The sequence below is a fragment of the Anopheles ziemanni genome, chromosome 3 (assembly GCF_943734765.1).
Source record: "Anopheles ziemanni chromosome 3, idAnoZiCoDA_A2_x.2, whole genome shotgun sequence".
In the NCBI taxonomy this organism is placed as follows: Eukaryota; Metazoa; Arthropoda; class Insecta; order Diptera; family Culicidae; genus Anopheles; species Anopheles ziemanni.
Genome location: NC_080706.1, coordinates 95,242,500 through 95,265,743, shown reverse-complemented (window position 1 = coordinate 95,265,743; position 23,244 = coordinate 95,242,500). Strand labels below are relative to the sequence as shown.

At 44.2% G+C, this 23,244-nt stretch overlaps 3 protein-coding genes across 3 annotated transcripts; 1 reads left to right on the top strand and 2 right to left on the bottom strand.

Moving 5' to 3' along the window:
* Positions 1–1,569: 1,569 nt before the first annotated feature.
* On the bottom strand, positions 1,570–2,468 carry LOC131285920 (chymotrypsin-2-like). Its single transcript, XM_058314774.1, has 3 exons — positions 2,411–2,468; positions 1,938–2,344; positions 1,570–1,869 (listed from the first exon to the last, which is right to left on the bottom strand). Exons 1-3 carry the CDS (start codon positions 2,466–2,468, stop codon positions 1,570–1,572), a joined length of 765 nt encoding a protein of 254 aa, XP_058170757.1.
* Positions 2,469–9,382: 6,914 nt separating this feature from the next.
* Positions 9,383–10,293, bottom strand: LOC131289636 (chymotrypsin-2-like). The gene is made up of 3 exons (XM_058318933.1): positions 10,236–10,293; positions 9,749–10,164; positions 9,383–9,679 (listed from the first exon to the last, which is right to left on the bottom strand). Exons 1-3 carry the CDS (start codon positions 10,291–10,293, stop codon positions 9,383–9,385), a joined length of 771 nt encoding a protein of 256 aa, XP_058174916.1.
* A 2,439-nt stretch (positions 10,294–12,732) lies between these two features.
* On the top strand, positions 12,733–13,663 carry LOC131289020 (uncharacterized). Its single transcript, XM_058318212.1, has 2 exons — positions 12,733–12,972; positions 13,037–13,663. The coding sequence occupies exons 1-2, from the start codon at positions 12,733–12,735 to the stop codon at positions 13,661–13,663; spliced, it is 867 nt and encodes a 288-aa protein (XP_058174195.1).
* The last annotated feature ends 9,581 nt before the right edge of the window (positions 13,664–23,244 follow it).

The following is a 23,244-nucleotide window of genomic DNA, read 5'->3' as shown; positions in this document are numbered from 1 at the left end:
TATCTCCATGCAATATGACAGTGACATCTTCGATAATCGACAATGCAAACTACGTTCCCCATATTTGAACATATTTGAACATCGTTTATAGATAACAAGCAAATGAATCTTGTGCCCCAACTGTAGTAATCTTAATCTGCTTTTTGTTATAAATTTATTGTTATTCTTGGGAAAGTTTTATATGTTTATTAATCATTAACAAATACTCTTGAGACTCATTTAGTTCATCTAAAGTAACTTGCTTCATTACAAAAATCTCAATTTCAACCCTTTAACCTCTTAACTCCTACAATTTAAACCATCTACTACTTTTTGTATACGGAACTGTTACGCCGATTGCCGCGTCTAATTTGCAACGTTTTCCAGGAAGCAATTGGCATAAAAGTTGAGTAGTATGGCTGAGTAATGTAGTAATAAAAGAGCACCAACATAATAGCCGAGGATCATGGCATGGACGACGGTATGGAGCGGTAATGAATGTATATCGCCTTCCAAAGTATAAACATTATAATGACCCGAATCACATCGTGTGCAACATCCCCATTGACTAGGAAGAATGATACCACCACCACAAATTTCGTCATTCCCGCCTGCCTTAAAGTCGCTTGGAATGGAAATTAGTTAGGTGCCTCATCTTAACCACCTACGATGCGCCCTGGATAACTGTCAGGAACCTTATCTATGAAGATAAAAATTATGTTAAAAACTCACAAACACTTGATTACTTCTATGAAACTACTTACTCCACCAGAGAGCCGAAGTGGCCACACCAATGGCGATCAGAATGCTCAGGCGAAACATTTTCTTGAACCGGCTTTCGATCTAATGACTTTCTTACTGCTAGAGATTCCTTTTATATACACTTGTGGCTTGGCGACATTTTATTGAAAAAACTCGGACACTCACACATTTCCTATACGTAGAGGCTGTTATCAATTGAAAGAATTTCTAGGAAATTGCACCCCATCACCCGATGTTGCACAACTCACGTGCACTAAAGAATTGGTGAAAGGATCAAATCAATCTAGGTTATCTCATGTTATATGACATCAATGATGTACGATACCACTTTCGCAGCGATTTGGACATTTTTCATGAAACGATCACTGAGGTTGTCGTTTTCTAGACAAACTACTAAAAACCTCATGGTCTTCTTCTTCTTCTTTTTGGCGTAACGACCTCTTGGTCATGCCTGTCCGTTAAGGACTTACGAGACTTGTTTCCCTGTTGTACGTGGATAGTCAGTCCTCTCGTACAGGGGAGGGTCCGGTCTCGGTTGGGATTCGAACCCACGCCGTCGAGGTGGTATAGCTCTTGGAAAAACCTCATGGTATAGCTCTTGGAATCCTAGTCTTCTTATTTATATTACTTTCTTGAGTATGTATCCTATTTCCATCACATATAAACAATTAGGAGGAGGAGAAGGAGGATAATACAACGATTATTGTGTTCAAAAAATAATGTAAAATTCGTTTGTTTTTTTTTTGCAATGTTTATTTCGAAGTAATCCAATAAAACATACTCAGAAAATCCAATAAAGCTGTCATCATTTTATTATAAATCATAGTCTTAAACAGCATTGGTGAGAATCCAGGTGACATAGGAGGCAACCCGAGTGTACACGTCAGGACGCGGAGCTCCGCAGGGTGTCGGAACCCATGAGACTACACCGTGTAGTCCTCCGTTGTGCACCAGTGGGCCACCCGAATCTCCCTGACAAGCACCTTGACCATCCGGATTGATGGTGCATATATTACTGTTGACTATTACTAACGATTGTGTGATATCGGACCAGCGATCGTAACAATCTTCAAAAGAAATAATCTCCGTGTTGAGGAATTGCAGATGATTCGGACGGTCTCCGTCAGTCTTAAAAAGAAATGCATAGAAGATGTTATCAGTCTTTCATTCGAATAATTACATTCAATTATAATTACCTCAAGACGACCCCATCCAGAAACAACGGCCTGACCACTCTCAGCAAAATGTGCAGCAATCGGCATCGGTTGCACCGCCGCGTTATAGGTGATGTAGGGGCTCACCTTTATCAGATTGATATCGTTTTCCACAGTAACAGGATTGTAAGCTGGATGGTTGATGACTCGAATCGCATCGTGTGTAACACCTCCATTATCTTTGAAAATTGATCCCACCACTACAAACTTCGTAACTGTTCCATCCACATCACAGTGTGCCGCCGACAAAATATAACAGTTGTTGATGATCGTTCCGCCACAGAAATGAAACATGGTATCATCCCTTAAAGACGCTTGGTACGGAAACTGGTTCGGTGCCGCATCTTGACCGCCTATGATGCGTCCAGGATAATTATCGGGAACCTTAACTAGAAAGTGTAGATAAAGAGTGTGTTACAAACTCACAAATAGATGACTTCTATGAGACTACTTACTCCACCCGAGAGCCGAAGTGGCCAAGCCGATGGCGATCAGAATGCTCACACGAAACATTTTCTTGAACCGGCTTTCGATTGAATGACTTCCTTGCTACCAGAGATTCCTTTTATATGGTCTTGTGTCTTGATGAGATTGTATTGAAAAGTCATTTCCAAACACATTTCCTACAAGTACCAATTGTTCTTAATCTGTCAAATTTACAGGAATTGGTACTCCATTTCCTTATGTCACCACAACTCACGTGTACTAAAGAGTCGGTGATGGATCAAATCAATCTAGGTTATCTCCATGGTATATGACAGTGACATCTTCGATGTACGATAATGCAAACTACGCTTCCCGATTTGAACATCGTTTATAGATAAAAAGCAAATGAATCTTGTGCCCCAAATGTAGTAATTAATCTTAGTCTGCTTAGTTTTAAGAATTCATTGTTATTCTTGGGAAAGTTTTATATCTTTAGTCATCATTAGCAAGGACTCTTGAGATTCATTTAGCTCATTGAATGTAATTTGCTTCATTACAAAAACCTCAGTTTCAATCCTTGAACCTTTTTATCTCATAAATATAAACCATGTACTACCTTATGTAAATGAATGTTCGGTACCTAGCCAAGACGTTACGTTCTTCTTCTTTTTTAGCAAAACGAACGTCTACGGTGATGCCAGCTACTTGAAGGATTTACTATACTTGTTCCCTTTCTGTACATGAATAGTCAGCCCACTGTCCATGCCGCTAGGCAAAGTTCAGTTTCGGTTGGGATTCGAACCCATGCCGTCGAGGGAGCGAAACCTTTGTAAAGTACATCATTATCTCCAGCAAAAAAACAGAATTAGCATGGATTGTGTACTTCCATGAGACTACTTACTTCACCCGAGAGCCGAAGTGGCCAAGCCGAAAGTGGTGATCAGAATGCTCAGACGAAACATTTTCTTGAACTGGCTTTCGATTGAATGACTTCCTTGCAGCTAGAGATTCCTTTTATATGCACCTGTGCTTTGAAAACATTGTTTTGAAAAAGCTCGGACACATTTACTACACGTAGAGCCTGTTGTCAATTGGGAGGATTTCTAGGAAATTGCACCCCAACACGTAATGTTGCACAACTCACGTGCACTAAAGAATCGGTGAAAGGATCAAATCAATCTAGGTTATCTCAATGTTATATGACACCGGTGATGTACCATGTTACTTTCGCAGTGATTTGAACATTTTCCATGAAATGAACTCTGAGGTTATCGTTTTCTAGACAAACCACTACAAACCTCATGGTATAGCTCTTGGAATCCCAGCCTTCTTATGTGTACTACTTGCTAGAGTCTGTATTCTACATTTGTCGCTCGGAACCCATACAACTAGCAGCGCACTTAAATTTGTTGTAACGTGTGACTTAGTGGCTAACGGCGGCATCCAATACAAGGGCGATTAGTAGGTCGAATCCAGTCCACAGCACTTCATAGTTTTGCTTAGAGAGTTCCCCGCATATTGGGTTCCCCTTCATGTTGGCAGGCCCCCGCAATCCTGAAGAAACTATCTGGCTGGTCATTGCAAGGTGCGAACTAAGCTCAAGGCATTCTCCAGAGAACAAGCCGGGGGCTATTGGCCGAGCGGTTTGGTTACTGTATTCCAGCGGTAGCACCGGTTAGAAAATCGGCTCATGAGCTCTGGGGCTCTGCGCGGCGTGGGTTTCGAATCCCAACCGAGACCGGACTGGACTCCCCCACGTACAGGGGACGAGAGGACTGACTATCCATGTAAACTTAGGGAAATAGTGTCGTAGGCTCTTAAAGGGCCGGCATGACCAAACACGGTCTTTACGCCAAGACGTCCTCGTGGCCAACTTCTCCCGACGACTCGTCTCACAGATTGCGCACCCTCCTCTCTATATTCCTACATGCCGGTGTCTGCTCACCCAGAACAACCCCTTGTTGCATGAAATGTCTGACTTAAACGCCGTTGGTCACACCACATCCTTTGTCAGTTTAGGTCCTCATCTCAAGTCTACCGCTTCCTCTGAAATAATGTACATGTAAACCGTGAAAAAGTACTTACTTCATTTACGCCAGTAGGATTGATTTGAGGAGGAGGAGAGAAAAACTAAATCTAAACTAAGAATTTAAAGGTTAAGCTAAGAATTTAAATATACACGCTTATGCTGATCATCTACGTTTAGATTATTGTGTTCAAAAAGTAATGTAAAATTAGTTTAAGTTTTTGTTTTTGCAATGTTTATTTAACAAGTAACTCAACTATACGTTTTCATTAGATCCAATGAAACCGTGATCATTTTCTTATAATCCAGAATATTAAACAGCATTGGCAAGAATCCAGCTGACATAGGAAGCAACCCGAGTGTAAACGTCAGGACGTGGAAATCCGCAGGGTTGTGGAACCCATGAGACTACACCGTGTAGTCCTCCGTTGTGCACCAGTGGGCCACCCGAATCTCCTTGACAAGCGCCTTGACCATCCGGATTGGTGGTGCATATGGTGGTGGTGAATACTGTTAACGCTTGTTGGACATCGGACCAGGCATTGTAGCAATCTTGGAAAGAGATAATCTCCGTGTTGAGGAATTGCAGATGATTTGGAGGACCTCCTCCCGTCTGAAAAAGAAGGAAAACAGTGGATTTATTAGCATTTACACGAATCATTCCTTTCTTCGTTATTACCTCAATTGCGCCCCATCCAGAAACAACGGCCTGACCACTCGCTGCAGAGTGTGCAGCAATCGGCATCGGTTGCACCGCCGCGTTATAAGTGATGTAGGGGCTCACTCTCAATAGATTGATATCATGTTCAAAAGTATCTGGATTGTAATTTGGATGGTTGATGATCCGAACTACATTGTGTGTAACACCTCCGTTGTTTAGGAAAATTGATCCCACCACTACAAATTTGCTGTTTGTTGCGTCCGGGTCACAGTGAGCCGCCGACAAGATATAACAATCGTTGATAATCGTTCCGCCACAGAAATGACCCATGTTAGCATCCCTTAAAGACGCTTGGTACGGAAACTGGTTCGGTGCCGCATTTTGACCACCTACGATGCGTCCAGAATGACTATCGGGAACCTTAACTATGAAGATAAAGAGTGTTTTAAAAACTCACAACTAAACGACTTCTATCAGACTACTTACTCCACCCGAGAGCCGAAGTGGCCAAGCCGATGGCGATCAGAATGCTCACACGAAACATTTTCTTGAACCGGCTTTCGATTGAATGACTTCCTTGCTACCAGAGATTTCTTTTATATGCCCTTGTGCCTTGACGATATGTGCAATACAATTATTGCAAAGTCATATCCAAAACACACATTTCCTACAAGCAGCAATAGTTTTTAATCGGTAAAATTTCCAGGATATGATACTCCATTTCCTTATGTCACCCAAGACGTGCACTAAAGAATCGGTGATAGACCAAATCAATCTAGGTTATCTCCATGTTTTATGACAGTGACATCCTCGATGAACGACAATGTAAACTACGTTCCCCATATTTGAACATTTTCGATGAACTGATCGCCGGGCTTATTGTTTATAGATAAACAGCAAATGAATCTTGTGCCACATCTGTAGTAATCATAGCCTGCTTAATTTTAACAATTTATTGTTATTATTGCGAAAGTTTTACATCTTTATTACGCATTAACAAGGACTCTTGAGACTCATTTAGCTAATCTACAATTTAAACCATGTAGGCACATACATATGTAAATAAATCTGCGGTACCTTGTCTAGATGTTACGTGTTTCTTCTTTGTTAGCATAACGACCATCTACGGACATGACTGCCCCATTAAGGGTTTACGAGACTTGTTTCCTTTCTGTACGTGGATAGTCACTGCCTTTTCAACTTTTACAATCCGAAAGCCCAATGTTTCAAATTAATCCGTATTGTTCAGTTAGTTTTAACTGAGCATCGGATAAACTTACTCCCGTTAACACTCCTTGCCGTCGTCCATGCCATGATCCTCGGCTATTGTGCTGCTGATTCGTTCTTTGAGCAAACTAGCTCAACTGTTGCACCGATTACCTCGCCTATCTAGCAATTGTACCACATCGTGTGTAACATCTCCATTGGCTAGGAAAAATGAACCAAACACTACAGGTTTCGTCATGCCCGCCTGCACAACAGACATGAGTCGCACCCGCCTGCCTTAAAGTCGCTTGGAATGGAAAGTAGTTAGGTGCCCCATCTTGACCTTCTGGATAACTATCGGGAACCTTAACTATGAAGTATAGATAAAAAGTGTGATGACTTCTATGAGATTACTTATTCCAACCGAGAGTCGAAGTGGCCAAGCCGACGGCGATTAGAATGCTTAGGCGAAACATTTTCTTGAACCGGCTTTCGATTGAATGCCTTTCTTGCTACTAGAGATTCCTTTTATATGCTCTTTGTCTTGACGACATTTTATTGAAAAAAACTCGGACAATCACACATTCCCTACACGCCTGTTGTCAATTTGTAGAATTTCTAGGAAATTGCACCCCAACACCTAATGTTGCACAACTCACGTGCACTAAGGAATCGGTGCAAGGATCAAATCAATCTAGGTTATATGACACTGACATCAGTGACGTTCGCCACAATTTTCGCGGCGATTTGAACATTTTCGAAGAAATGATCTTTGACGCTGTCGTTTGTCGATAAAAATCGAACGCTATTGCTCCTATTTTCGTATTCTTTTTATTTATAAGTATTTCTTTTCGCTCTAAATAATGTAATGTGTATTTGTCACTTACAAACATAACTTTTAAGTTACCAGACTTGCTGCTTTGCCACAATAATCTAAATTACAGCCCTCAAACCTTCCTATAGAAATTTTAAAAAAATAGTAATTACTTTTTGTAGGATAAATCTTTTGAACCTAGCCCAAATATTAATACGTTTCTAAGAATGTAACATATCTAAATACGTAACTCCGATTCTATCGTTTGATTTACAGTGTTTTATAGCAACTTTTGAAATTTGCTAAAGCTCTGATGTAATTCTGCGCCAAAATGTAGGCAATTAACGACGCATGATTTTTGAAATTTGAGAACATTACATTATTGTCTGCTTCTTAGTTCTCCTAACTTATTGTGTAGTTTACCTCAAATCTTCTCTCAATCACATCCCATAAAATATGAATACAATTCTTTACATTCCGTTCATTTGGTGTTATATATAATTATATAGTTCTATCGGTTTCCGTTACCAAACGGGACTTTGTCAAACGTGGAAAACCGAGGCTGACGAAAACCGGGACCAGACTGTACATTGTTTTTCATTGCACTTTCATTCATGGCATTACGTCATACGAGAAACTTTGGCGCCGTCGAACCACGTGAACTCTACTCGATACTAAGCTTGCTATTAAGGACGCCAATGTTGCTCTGATTATAGTTAAACTACTTTTAAAACCACCCATCAATGGTGCCCTCAAATGGGATAGCTTATCTTTTATTGTATAGAAGTTGATCTAGCGCGAAATTTCTGGTCATTGTTTCGAATTGCGGACGCGTCAAATAACTACCCAAATGAAGACAACGAAGTGCGAGAAGCAAAAGATAGAGTTAATTTATTGCACTTTTTTGTATGCATTTCTAGGACCAAGAGACGAATGACCAATAAGGTCAAAGTCTCTAAAATCTAAGGAGGTAAAAGAGTAAATGAGGCCCCGGCCGCCATGTTTTCGATCGTGGCTACACCTCTTGTGAACGTTTAAACTGAATGTATGCAATTGGTGATACATTAATTCGTTAAATTCAACCTACGAATATTTGAACCGTAGTGTGTACCGTTAATTTCTGCTACGCAATCAACCTAGGGTGTGCGGTATGAGGGGGGCCCACGGGCCCCGCTTATTTCTGAAAACTATAACAAACTCTCTTTTTCGGTAGACCTAGCGCAGTCCGCTCGCTGCGCTCGCTGCGGGCGCGCCGCCGTTTCCAAATCATTTCTTCGGCTAAACTCATTGTTTCATGCTGTCCATCATGTGTGGTATAGTTTACTTACTAGTAACTTAACATGTAAAAGTATGTTAACCCGCATTCAACCTCCACTGCGTGATTAGTTTAAACCGTTATGTTCTTTTAAGCGAACCGTTAGCGTTCAAAAATCGAAACGAATGCATGTGTCGCGCTTTGCATAGCTTCAGGCGCTTAATGTGAACCAGCAGGAAGAGGAGAATCTAGCCCGGGGCCTCATTTAACCCCTGGTCACAGCGTTTTTTCCCATGGGAGAGATAGGAGCTGTCATGGGCTGTCACCGCAGACGCAAGACCTTGCGGTTTCTGTACTAAAAAATCAAACGAGTTTGATTCTTGCCGCAGACTCTTGCGTTTTTATATGTCAACAGTAAATATTGTTCCTAGTAGACTTTAATGAGATTGTATGCTCACATAAGTGGTATATTCAAACATAAAAGTATTATTTTTGGCAAAAAGCTGTGCTCGATTGACAGATCAAAAACGCAACCGCATGCGGTTGCGGAAAGCTGTGACCACAGGTTTACTCTTTTACCGTCTAAACTTGATATTTCTACTAGTACACACAGAAGTCTTGAAAATTAATGGATACCCCGTACAAAGGATGTGCTGTTGAGCAATAGTCTATTCATGCATTAACGGCGTAATTTTCTCGGTGGTTTAGAGCGTTTCAAACATATGATACTGTAGAATCATATTATCTTATTTTCGCTTGTCATCCCGTGATACTGTACTAACTGGGTCCTACGACCGATCTTACCTAGGCTTTCCCCCGCTTCAACAACAGACATACACTTTTCTCTTACAGTGTGATTGGAACAACAGCTGTTGCTGCTATGCTGCGCATACCCAGCAAGGCACACAAATCTTAACGAAGGCGTAAGGCGATTTTGCTCGAAAGTAATGTTGATAAAAAGATCCTTTATTCACTACAAATCAATTCCCGTTCGCATGATCACAATCAAATACATGTCTTTAAACGATCTAACGACCATTTAGACAGCGTTGGCCTGGATCCAGCCGATGAAGGAAGAGACGCGAGCGAACACATCAGGCTGGCCAAGTCCGCACGGGATGCCCCACGACACAATACCGTGCACAGCGCCTCCCTGAACCAGCGGGCCACCGGAGTCTCCCATGCACATGCCCTGGCCGTTCGGGCTGAGCGTGCAGACGGTCGAGTCGAAGATGCGGCCAGCGTTGCCAGTAGCAGTATGGCGATTGCGGCAGTCAGCCAGCGTGATGATCTGGGTGTTCAGGAACTGCAGGTGGTTCGGGATACCAACGTTGGCCTGACAGAGAGAGAAGAAACGGCTCGATTACAGCAGATGCTTGCCGAGAGCTTCATGCAGTGGACTTACTCCGAGCTGACCCCAACCGGAAGCGACGGCACCACCGCCGGTGACGAAGTTTCCTCCGAGAGCGATCGGCTGGACAGCGGCGTTGTACGTGATGACCGAGGCGGTCTGCACCAGCGAGACATCGTTGGCGAGCGTGTTGGCGTTGTAGCTCGGGTGGTTGACGATGCGGGCCGTGCCGTGAGCAATTCCGCCAGAGTTCAGGAAAAGGGCTCCGACGACGGAGACCGTGTTACCGGTGGTGCGGCCAATGGTGCAGTGAGCCGCCGTCAGGACGTAGCGGTTGTTGATGATGGAGCCGCCGCAGAAATGGGCATTGCCTGCCGAACGCAGCGACACCTGGTACGGGAACTGGTTGGTTCCGGCGTTCGTTCCACCAACGATACGTCCAGCCCACTCGGTGAACTCCGGGGACAGTACTAGAACGACGAGTAAGCGATTGATTAGACCCAAACGTCTCCCATGAGTCCTTGGGATGTCGTGTACATACCGTTTCCGAAGGCCGATACGGCCAAGCCGATGGTGAGCAGAACGCTAAGACGGAACATTTCGATGAGCGGTTTCCTACAGGATGAAAGTACCGTCGCTACTGGTTGTTTTTATATACCACCCACCTTATCTAGCCTAGTGCTAGAGGGTGCTAACCCCTAGACACCGCGGAACGCCAAAAGTCCAAGGATTTGAAAAGTGTGTAGCAGCGGATTTGATTTATTACGGTCCAGTTATCGGGGCACTGATAAGAAATAAACACACTCTCAGAGGTGAATGGGAAGGGGGAATTGACCGGGGGATTTCCCAGAGCACCTATCACCCTAGGGCTATATACTAAAGTATGTCCAAATCAATTGGCATTTAGTAACCTATTCTTGTTTCTCTATCTTCTATCTATCTATCTATCTATCTTCTATCTATATCTATCTTCTATAATATATAAAATTTAGCAACTTGTAAGGTGTACGATTGTACAAGTCGGTAGTCTGCTGCAGAATTAGGAAAACAATTCCAAACCAACAGTCCCGCAACAGAAGAACTGAATTAGCGTCTTCATGCGCTTTGTTCTCGATTTGAAGTCACTAACTTGCCACGGATGTTTAGTATTTTCTTTTTTTTATCCACAAATATGGAAGATGAACAAAACTTGCTAAACGTTTTTACTTTTGACATAAAGTACCGAACAGCTGTTCCCATTACATAGCATTGATTGCTATAGCAACCAGCTTGATTTGGGAAAGTGTAAGGATACTTGGATTATCAAAATACTTTTCAAGCTGAAATTGTGTTTTGAAGCAATTTTAAAATGAACCGTAGCACCGGGCCCAGGCCTTATGAAATACTTTCAATAGTGAAGATGCACAAATCAACCAGAACGCAATCCAGAGCTAACTCCGATGGAAAAACACGCAGAAACTGAAGGAGATGTTTGATAGACAGTTTTTAGCAAGAAATAGTTTCAAAGCTTCCTAAGATTGATATGAAGTCGGACAGTACCGATTTCAATGGTTTGAAAAGTGACCCAACTGGACGTGAAATAAAATGTTGAATGAATGTTACACTTGACTAAAATTCCATATTTCACCTCCTAGATAGCTTTCCCATAAAAACTACATAGTACAGCCCGTGCAACCGGGCAAATGAGCTAATAGTAAACAAACTCCGTTACAGAAAAGGCAAAGGTAAAAAAAAATGTATACAATTTATCTCAATTATCCATCGAAATGGTAGATTGTAAAAGTTTTGTTTTGCCAAAAATAAAAGCGTAACTCAAATCGAAACGTCATCGTTGACTTATGGCGATAAGTTGTGCGTTCGTTCGATGCATATCTGTATTTTTTTTTATATAGGTCTCGATGACCGACATCAATTACGGAATAACCAACAATGCCACACATGTAACGACACCGATCACTACTTGTTGCACTTTTAACGGCTCGTGGCGTGGCGAGGACGTTATCAGTCCGATCAAAGTGATACTACGACGTCACGGGAAATGTCGCTTCCAGGTTACAAGGTGAAAACCCGTTCCCGGCCCCCCCTCGGCTTTGAATCAATCTGGGTAGTCAAATTGCACGCGACAGTTACAACTTTGGAGTCACTTAGGATGGCCTAAAAATAGTCGCTAGTCAACAACGCCATCAGTCTAGCGAAATCGGGTCCATTGTAGAAGCCACCGAACGATTGCGGTGTCGAACCAGTTACTTTTTACGTGGTTTCTGCAATTGCAAAATAATGTCGGTTGTCGATAGCACGCTGATAAGCCAAGGAATCTGAATTAAGCAATCGGTAATCTTACGGAGCTTAGCCAAGATTATCCGTTATTGGAGGTTCATCGTCGGTCGTACTGATAAGGGGTTATCCCGAATTGGAACAGTGGTTGAGGCGTGATACCGAATTAAGGGTTCAAGTTTTGGGAAATTCTCACCATGGAGTTGTATATCATTTAATCTCGTATTCAAAGATGACTCAACCGATATCCGATAGTAGCAATGTTTTCTCTATATCTCTCTCAAACATGTTGTGAAGTTTGCAAGGCGTGGGACAGAATGGAGGAAAATCAATTTAGCTCCCTTAACCCCGGTGGGGTGTCAAGGAACTGCTTCAAAAGTTCTTGAATAAATTCGCCCGCCGCTCCTTCCCACTTCCCTTGGAATCAATCCAACTCACCCGAAACGAATGAAACGGTTATTTCTCCCCCGGGGGGAATAACCCGAAACTAATCCAACAGAGGAACGTGCACCGTACGGCATGGCGCGAACGACAATCGCACCCGGATGCTAATGTGTTGTGTCGCAAAAAAAAAAACGGGTCAAACAAAACTTTCCTACGCCTCCGTCGTCCGGTGAACTTCCAGTACATATACGGCGCACATACATTGGGACGCCTAGCTGACTCCCACCCCCGGGGATCCTATCGATCCAACAACGAATCAGACCTGGGGCGGTTCGGGAATCAAAGCACCGGGCACACTTCCTGTGCAGCAGCTCATCCATATGGACGCACCCGAGGCTTACGGCTCCAGCGAGGATCCAGAAGTGCGGCAGGCTTTCTCTGACAGTATCCTGCACATTTTACGGCCCTTGTCCGTGCTCGAGGTGGCGTCCAGGGTAGGTTCACGGCAGGGCAAGCTGGACCGTGCCTCGCCGGATGGCTCCGACTCGACCCGCAGTGCGCTCTCGGAGCCATTCTCCGATCTGGATGAGTCGTACATCCTGCTGGATCAACGGAAAAAGGTGAGTTTTTGCTGCAACACTTCCGTTCCCAGCCGGATTTAACAACTGGAGTCCCGTGTTTCAGAAACCCGGCAAAGATGACGGTGACGACATGATGTTGCTCAATCAGTTCACCTCCGAGTTCCGGCAGGTGTACGACCAGCTCGTCAGCGACAAACAAGACAGGGTTGAAGAAAGTATACTTCCTCCGGATGACTCTCCAGAGGATGGGATTCCCACCTCGGACGAGCCGATACCCACCGACTTCGGAGTGACGGACACGGACAGCTTTAGCCCACAGTTCCAGAGCTACATCGCTGAGATGCTGCGAAAGTGCGACCTCAAGTATCATCTAGACGAGAAGAAGAAGCGACTCGATCAGCACCGACGACGCCATCGGCGGGTGCGGAAGGTTCAGCCGGTTGATCCGCGCGATCCGTCGGAACCGGCCGAGCGGGACTCGCTCTCCGGCATGTGGCGAATGCTGGATGCCGTCTCCGAACCCAACGGGTTCCCCATCACCGACGGGGAGTACGACCTGTACGAAGACGAACGGTTCGAGTGGCTGATGCGGGAGAAGCTTCCCTGGCATCGGCTGGAAGTGTCGAAGAAGAAGTGCGAACAGTGGCTCAAGATGGGCCCAACAGTGACGAAGGCGGACGAGCGCCGATCCCGCGAGTCTCAGCGAGCCTCGGGACATCGGCGATGGTAAAAGCGAAGGAAAGCCCAATGCTCAGTCAGTATTAGGAACCGTTGTGTGGTAGGACCTTGTGGAAAAGACGAAAAACTCTCATATTGGTGGTTATGGAATTCCATAAACATTAGTATTGAGCTATATAAAATATAATAAGCAAGAGCTTTGGTTTATCCACTCAAAATGCTTTCGTTTTACTTCTGTGAGAGAAAATGTTTGGGAAATATTGACCTTCTACAGCAGTGATGTCAAACTCGTTTGACCTCGCGGGACACATTTTATCCCAAAACAGGTTTGCGGGCCAAAACGTAGAATTGATTGGATTGATGAAAATTTGTTCTTATTTGTGTGTTTTTATACAAACACTCAATCATGTTTTACACTTTCATATTTTTTTATATTGTAGTACTTGTTATAAAATTTACAATTTCGAATAAAACAGACGGTTTCTTGATCTATCGTTTTTGAAATTTTAACGAATTCACATCAAGTTTATTTAAATATATGTTGCAGTTCCACACTATTGTGCATTTTGGTAATGATTTTAGAAAAGTAAAGCTGGATTTTTACTAAAGCCAACTTATTGCTCCACATCTGTTATTTTATTTAGAATGCTCTTGTAGTTCATCACGTTTGTTTTCTATGAACCCTATTTATTCGCTTGTATTGAAAAATCTGTGTGAAATCTTTGCTCTTGTCAACCGCTATATGTCGGCGTGATGTTGATCAAAGTAGTATATCACTTTCTTATAGAAATTGTTTAAATTGATGTTCGTTCAGTTCTCTTGCAATTCGCAGTTCTTGGAGACATTCACAAAAAACATATTGCTATTCAAACGAAAGCTAATACTGAATGATCCAAACTTTCGATGTATTGTTTTAAAGGGGTCGCGGGCCGCATCCAATGGGCCGCATGTTTGACATCCCTGTTCTACAGCAATTATTTCTATCTGAGCAAATGACAAACAATCCTTGAGTTATTAAGTTATTGCTGAACATTTGATTTAAGATACAAATCGATCGAAGCGTGCATCGTTTTTCAATGTCTTACGATCAATATGACTCGCTTTAAAGCCAGCATCAGAAAGCCACCGCCGCCGCCGGAGCCTGAAAGTAAACTCTAACGTGCCTATTCGAATTAATTAAACGAAAACTTTACGCTCGTGCCAGCGAAGCAAAAATGACACTGCTGGGAAAAGTATGCTGTTTGTGATAAAGCCACGTCGAAGGAAGATGGTACAGGACACCGGTGCGAACGATGCGAACGGCGCTTCCTCAATATCCTGCTGACGTGACGTGACACGGTACGGTGTGCCGCACAAAAGCATGCGGCAAACACACGCACGTGGCGATCGTGCGTGCGTGCGTGCGTGCGACCGACAAACACGCCAACACAAGACCCTGGTATTAGTAATGCTGGGAAGCCCCCGGGCCAACACACATAAACCTGCTCCCGGTTGGAAATGACTCAACGCACCGGCACAATCCATCGTCTGCCGGTTTGCGGCAAGCAACAACCGACCAACCGGCATTCGACCGAGGTGTGAGGAAAAGGAAAACACAGGGAAACGTGTGCGCGGGACGAACTTTTCCGTCCTCCTTCCACCTGCCTGATTTTACGATCCTTTTTAAAGCTTCCTGCGTCCCTTCCTTGGCAGCTTTTTACTACAAAATTTTCCCCACCAGAGAAGACACACAAAAGTGCAAAGTACGTCAGTGTCATTCAGATATCAGGGGAAACCGAAAGCCCCGGACCCGGTTTCGGGGCGAACAAACGAGAGGGAGAGCGATGCTTTTGTTTCGTTTCATAAATTTAATCAAAACTAATGACAACGGCATTAGTATGCCAAGTCAGATTTTGCCAATTAATTCAGCACTGCGTCTCCTGGTGGGGTCCGGTGAGAGGGGGAAGTGGTGGTATCGAGCCTCGAGTGAAAATTTATTGAAGCGAGAGAAGACCGGGAAATCTAAAAGGGCCATGCTTGGGCGCTCTTTTGCAGCAAAGGAAAATAACAAATAAGTGGCATTTTGAGACACACTTCGGTACATGCGGGAAAAGGATGAATGGTTGCCAAAGATACGAAAAGATAGAAGAAAGAAGAACGGCATTTTTAGAAACCATTTTTAAAATTTTATCGATTGTCGATTTTGTGAAAAAATGATTTGAAATTGTTTTATTAAACTTACATGTTTCACAAAAACAAAACTCTAAAATTAATCCCTCCTTCTTTCAGATTTTGGTCGTACATTTTAGAGGATTTAGAGGAAAAATCGATTTATGCTCGTTGTTCAAGAGCTTTTTGTCCCCCGTTTTGCATGAAGCACATCCAGTGTGAGCTATTTTTGGAATGTCGACGCCATGAAAAGGGTCGTCGGTCGGGGAAACGTCGTTTGTACGAATGCAACGGATGTTGCAAATGTGTTGCATCGTGGTTCGGGACACTCTAATGATCGATGGAAGGTACTTCTAGCCTTTCGTCAGGGGCAGGACATTACCGGGAAAACTTGTAAAGTAAACTTTCACCGGGAAAAGCGATCTTAACCAAATGCGTCGGGGCGGAAACGAACCGTTCCCTTTTGGGACGGTTCCCGTTGACGAACGTTGGAGCGGAATTTTTCGATAATTAGTAACGGGAGATGGATCCACTTTTGTGAACATCATTTTGGACCCCGAAACAAGGTGAATAAATCAGTTTTATTGATTGGGATTTGGAACGGAAAAACGGAAATATTCCTAATACTTGTTTTATTACCAAAAGCCACAGAAGAGGGGTCGACGTCCAACCAACGACCTGGACGGTTCTTTCGGTCGTGGTTTTGCGGTCATAAATGGTGGCCAACGAGCTTAATTGAATTAAACCATCACTGACCGACCGCCGGATGCCGAGCCTTCCATCAAGCAGCATTACATCATTCTTGGCACTCGTTAACCAGCTACGGATGAGTTCTGCCGTAAGCCGAGACCGGGCTTTCGTGGACCTTCATTCTTCCCCCACGCATCTCCCCACCTACCCCATCGAGGTGCACTTGTCAAGATTGTTCGCAAATGTTTCGCTTTTACGAGCCACATCCCCCCCTCCCCCAAAAGCCACCATCTAAGCCCGGAAGCCCCGGCGAAGTACACAACTCGGCACAACTTTATGTTAATTGTCATAAAGGATTACAGCGGAGCTGACGGTAAAGCTGATGGTTGACTCCGTCTGTGGTGGTCCGTGGTCGGTGGAAAAACTCCTAACTTCAACCCTCCCAAGCCAAAAGGGACGAAGTGGATCCGCAAATCGCTGACTGCACGCGGCGTTGGTGTGAAGTGAAGAAAAAGGCGACCACCGAAATATGAAAGTGAGTGTTGTAATTTATCTTGATAATTTATGAGGTGTCGCTTCCAACCCCCGTGGGTGGAGCGAGTGAGCGGGCCGGGATTGAGGAAAGCGCCCCAACGTCTAACCGACTCATTTATGGAAAACGACAACGAGCCAAGGGATTAGGCAACTCGACGTAACCGCAAGATGAAAAACTACGACCAACGACAACGCTCTTACGTAGGAAAACCCCCGCGCAAACGTATGCTGTGTTGCTCGCGAATCGGAACCAGCTCTCCCTCAAAAAACCGGTGCCAATTTACGTACTTACACTGAGGCAAACACTGGAAAGTGCACCTGCACTTACTAAATGCAAGCAAGCTTGCGGGAAAACTCAAACTGCGGTTGGAAATTCTACGTCGGACGGGATGTGGAAATCTTTCCAGAACCAGCCGAAGACTCACCAAAAAACCAACACCTCCCCGACGTTGCCTGCTTAAGAGGATTAGGAATGCGTTTTTGGTGGCAGTTTAAGTTCGTGCTCCCCCCCCCCCCCCCCCCTTTTCCCCGCAGGGAACAAGTTTCCCTACCAGAGAGCGAACCAAAAGCAGCTGCGCAAAAACCAAGCCCGGCGGACTCATGAACACGTTCTTCCGTTTGTCTTGACCGAGGCGTGCAAGAAGTTGGGAAAAGCGGGTGTGTGTGTGTGTGCTTTTTCTGTTTGCAATAGTTAAATAGTCCTTTCCCCGGGCAAGTACTACTCAGCACAAGATTTTTGCAAGACAATTCACTTTGCTTAACATGCAGGATATAATGGAGCCCGCTGGTGTGTTCAAAGTTTTCCCGTGCATGTGGATGAGGAAAAACCCAACCGTAGGAAGAAAGGTGGAAGTATTGTTCAACACACGCCAGAAGCGCTCTCGTGTTTAGATGAAAAGAAACTCTACTCGAACGACTTTCACTTTATCTGAATTCAAAAAAAAAATCCTGGACGTAGAATTGAGTGAATAATTCAATGCTTTGCTGGTTTTCATTGGGAAATAGCTTTTCATTTGACCATTTCCTTTTTTTTTAGTTGTAAATGTACTAGCCATGCTACATTGTATGAGTCGAACGAAACCCAATTGTGTGAAAGAAACAGTTTTCCTAGTGGAATCAGTGTTCAACCAAAGCCTTTCTTCTCAATAGCCACCTACGGAACGTATTGCAGATCCTTTTCAGAAGAATCTACGACCGCATGTGGGAAGAATCTTTTCCTAAAGGAATTGTTTATTTTGCCTATGCAACGTGTAACATCATTTCGCGTATCATAACCGCAAGCTTCATTCAACAAAACTCCATGGGACCTTGAGCTCGTTTGCGACCGAGACACAAAACGACAAAAGATACACCTGAACACAAGCGTTTCCCAGGATAGACATTCCACGTCAGTCATGTGAGATGCATGCAAAACCGCGTCAGTTTCAACGTTTGAGAGCTTAACATCTTTTGTGAAACATTTTTCCACTCCATCGACCATTGGAAGACGAATGACGATATAATCTTTTTTTGCGAAAAGTATACAGAATCCCTTCACCAATAGACGTCCCATACCGACTCAGACATGGCTACATCCGGATCGGACAATTGAAGTAATTTTATGCTTCTTTTTATCTTGTTTTGGTGGACTTTTGTACAATGAGCATCAAAAAAAGAATTCATACGATAAGCCGGTCCAGACATGAAAACAATAAATGAGTAAGGAAAGCTTTACAAATGTCCTTCTTCGGGAACAAGAACTATTCACTCGCGGCCGCACACAGACACACATCCACCAGGAAGGAGTTTCTAACCGGGTTTAGAAATCGGGAACAAACGGAAGGCAAAGTCAACTGGCGCGAATAAAATCGTCACTAGATAACCGGTGTCCTTATGTCATTCGCAAATAAAAACCAAACCCAGAGACGAAGTGGGAGAGGAGAAGAAAACCCTCCCCCAGCGAGGACGAAGGGAAGTTTCGCCGGATTCTGGTCCCCCCGACATTCGGGGCCCGGATGTGGCTTTTTCTTTTTTGGAATTCACATTTTCATCATCGAGATCGGATGCCATGCCATCGTGGATAGCCCCGGGTGAGGAAGGAGGGTGGGGATGTAGTTGAGAGTTACGAAAGAAAAATATGTTGGACATACATTTTTTATCAGCCACCCACTTCTCCCACTTCCATCCTCCGACCCGAAGGATTTCTCTCCCATGGAAATAAAAATCATCCACACACGCACACGTCCTTAAGCAGCAGCCAAAGGGAAGAAAAGCAAATGGAACATAATGGTGACGGGCCCTTTATGCGGCCTGCTTCTTCTCCCCGTGGCAGAGTGGCAAGAAATAACGATCTCACAATAAAACCTCGTCTCGCAGGGCGATACCAACGCCAAGCAGCCACCTTAACTCTTTGCAGCAAATTATGGTACGGCGAAGTGTTAACAAACTACGCGAGACCGTGTCCATTTGTTTTTTTCCCTTTTCCCTGGAATCGTCAGGAAAAAGACGCCAGCCAGACAAAGACACACACACACACACGCACACCTACCCGTCAAAGTATGCAAATTACAGCAAATAAATTCTCACGCCATTCCATGTGCCAAGCAAAGGGCGAGGAAAAATATGGAGAAGCTCATTCAACGCCGGCCGTCGTCCCCTTGCCGTTTCCCGAAGCGAAGGATACTCCAGTCCGTCTTCCTGTGCCTGGTTGAGATTGGGATCGCCAAAGCCAACCGCATGCGACCGAGGGGTGTCGTGCTCGTGCTGATAAGACCAAGCGATGCGGGGAAAAGCGGCAAATAAAACAGGTGAAAATGAAGATACATACACAACTCGCACCGGGGCGCTGGCAACAACTAGAATGTTAAATAATCAAAAAGGCATTCCTTGGCGTCGTCATCGTCGTCGTCATCGTCGTTATGTCACTTAGTCACAGCGGGCCGCCAGCGAGACGATGTTTATCGTCTGCCGCATCTCACTGCCGGTGTCTGCAATTGTGTCACCGAGGATCCGGAGCCCAGCATTCCATTCCGCTCATCATCCGACATTCCGGTGAACTTCTGCTTCACGACGCAACGGCTGAGGAAAACACATATCTAGGTAAGCATGTGTTCAACATTTCCCAACCCAAGGAGCAAAATTTTGGACGCACACAAACACACACGCCACAATGGCACATAACAAACAGAACGATCGCATCAACCGAGATGGCATGTGGTACGCAAATCAGAGATTTTATGAGAATTGATAGCTCGAAAAGAATGTCGAATGACATAAAAAAAGGGGCACTAAATTTGCATCTTTTCAGTACTTTTCATCCCGGCACACCTTTATGGCACGACGGTCGTCACCATTACCTTTTTTCACCAAAAGATCAGATTGATGCATCATCATCAACATCATTGGCACCACCAGGCATACGGTAAGGGAGGGGAGGAGGGCAAAGGTAATATCCATACATTTTATTAATATTCATTTCCATCGGCTTTCCTCTCGAGAATGGATGCAGCCAAGGTTCATCATTGAATTATTAGTATCAAACTTTTCCAAACGGCCTCCCTAATACCTGGTGTAGAATGCCTTAAAAAAACGGGAAATATAATTTAAGCCACTTTTTTACATTCTAACTAAAAAAATGTGTGTCCTCTACCTCTCAAGGGACCAGATTGAATCATAAATTAGTCATCAATATCGTAAAGTGTGACCACTTCAAACATTTCCTGTGTGGGACATAAAGTTTTAAAGCTTTTCGTTTATTTTCCTCCCCTTTTTTATGGCCCCCGAAGAAACGACCAACCATTCGCTAGCGAGGTGACCCGAAGCTGTGTCTTTCGGTGAAGTGTGGTTTTTGGAAAATGTCTTAGTTTTCCCCCCGCCAACCCGCTCGAACCGATACCCGGGCCGAGAGCAACAGGTCGAACTTCTCGCGGTTGCAAGAATGCACGCTTCTTTGCCTGGCATCTTCTAACCAAATTATAAAAGCGTACGTACGCTGCTCGGTTGTGGTTTGCACTTTACGGAAAAGTTTGCTAGTGGGGCTGCGTTTTCTTGGGCGACACATGTGCAACTTTGGCAAAGTGGCTCCTGTATGAACAGCTCGCGAAAATAAACTGTCGGTGGGAAGACAAACAAGCGAACAGACGGACAACTAGCTCAACGTAAATACAGTGCTCCGTTATTACCTGCTCCAAAGCGGGGTTGGTTGATTTTGGTGAAAAGCTTCCTTGGCGAACAGGGAACGAGCTTCTGTCAACGAGCACGCAACCCGGGATGAGTGCATTGTAATGCGAAAAGAAACTACACTCTGCATCCCTTCACACAATGTACTCTTGCTTGATGCAATCGCTTTTTACCCCAGGTCCTTTTAGCACGCTTTTATCCCTCGCCTTCCCGGGCTGGCGGCTTCCGGTTTTGTTCTTCTGCTACAAAACGAACACACCTCTCCCACGTAGCTTAACCGTGATCCCTTTTTCCACCGCCTCGTGGGACAGTAGTTTTCCGACGCGTTAGCCTTAAAACGATCTGGCAAGAGTGAACGGAACCAACAGACCCTCCTTCTTTCCCCCCGGCCGACGAGAGAAAGGTGGTCGAGCAAGCCGAGAAGATTTCCACGCAGCGTTAAGATTCGTAGAACCGACAGAAACACTCCCCCTTCCCCTCTTCCCCCCCATTGGGGTGATCCTGTTGTTGCTGGATTCACGATCTGGAAAGATAAATTCACGCTCAAATTGTACCGACGGGACGGGAGGACATGACAACGGGCCCGAAACCCTGGTAGGGGGAATAAAAGGCGGAAAATGAAAAGCAAAACACACATCTCCCGGACGGCCGGAAACCAGACGTCAACGGAATGGTATATGGAATAGAAATTCCTCTCTTTCTCTCTCAGGACATTCCTTTATTCCCGAGGCCAACCCCACGGGCCCCATCCGTGCGTGAGAGTTTTTTTCCCCAAAACACACGTTAGGTTGGCCACCAACATCATCGTCGTCGGGTAGATAAATTATACGCCATGTCCACCCGCTCCATCTGACACTCCTCCCCGGGGGGCGGAAATCAAGAAATGCATAAGAAAACTGCACTTCCTGCGATCGCATTTTGCTTTTCCGCTGCGCCGCACATTTCAGCTCGGCACCGGAAGCCGGCCAAATGCACTGCACTCACGCCCGTACGCATGTTGAAAGCGTTGAAAAGATCTGCTTCGAAGCAGGAACGCAACGAAAAAAAAACCAGAGTAAGGTAAGCTCGGAAAAGTTTCCGGGAGCCGTTGCGAAGAGCTAACTCATTTCGCTGCATTTCGGCTCGGTGAATAATCTACAAACACTTGTTTTCCGGCATCTCTTGCTGTTGGTTGGTAGGAAAAAAAAAAAACAAGACAACCACCAACCACCCACGGTGCCTTTCTCCATCCATCGGCATCGTTGTCGACATATTGTTACTATGAGAAAGTTTTCCACTTTTCGGCACTCTCATACACTGGAGGAAACAAGAATAGCACCACCCTGTTTTTTGCCAATATTTTTTATATTTCCATAAAATTGGAGCTTTTTCGTGTTTGGTACGTTATTACAATCAGTTTCACAACTTTCCAGTAGATTACGGTCGCTTTAATGCGGAGAATTACCATTTAAACCGAAAAAAACCTAAAAATGGGGAGGAAATAAAAATAGCACCACTTTGGTTTTCTGTTCAGCAATTGAAGATATTCTAACAAAACCTCAATTAAAATAAAGTTTAATCATTTTATTAGTAAATATAAGCTTATTTGTATCTAATCCCTTCAATATGCTGGGATTTGGAGGTACAAAATACATTTTTTCAGAGAGTTCTGCTCATGGCGCTCCCAGCATTCACGAATACGAATTAGCACGTAATTGTTGCTTCATTGTTTGACATTTGAAGTCAACCACGATGACCATGAATAGGCCAAAGGTTTTTTACGCGATTAGGATACAAAGAGCCTGCTGGCCACCTTGATAGCTCCATTCTTATATCAGGAATTCAGCCTGTAGTTAACATCAACTCATGGAATCCGTTATATTTTTATTGGAAAACGAAGTCTAAGCTCATCCATGTTTAATTTTGTGCAATTAATCTTGTTTCTAGTATATCAAACTTCATTCTCAGTCAGATGCATGGCAAGGTAAGCTTTCGTTGCAGTGAGAGAACTCCCCATATCAATGGTTTAACACCAAAAACGTTCGGGCTCATTTTAACACCAGGTTCTTGTTGAAGATCTAGCTAAAAGTATTGTCAAAAATGTAGGAAACCAAGAATGAACTT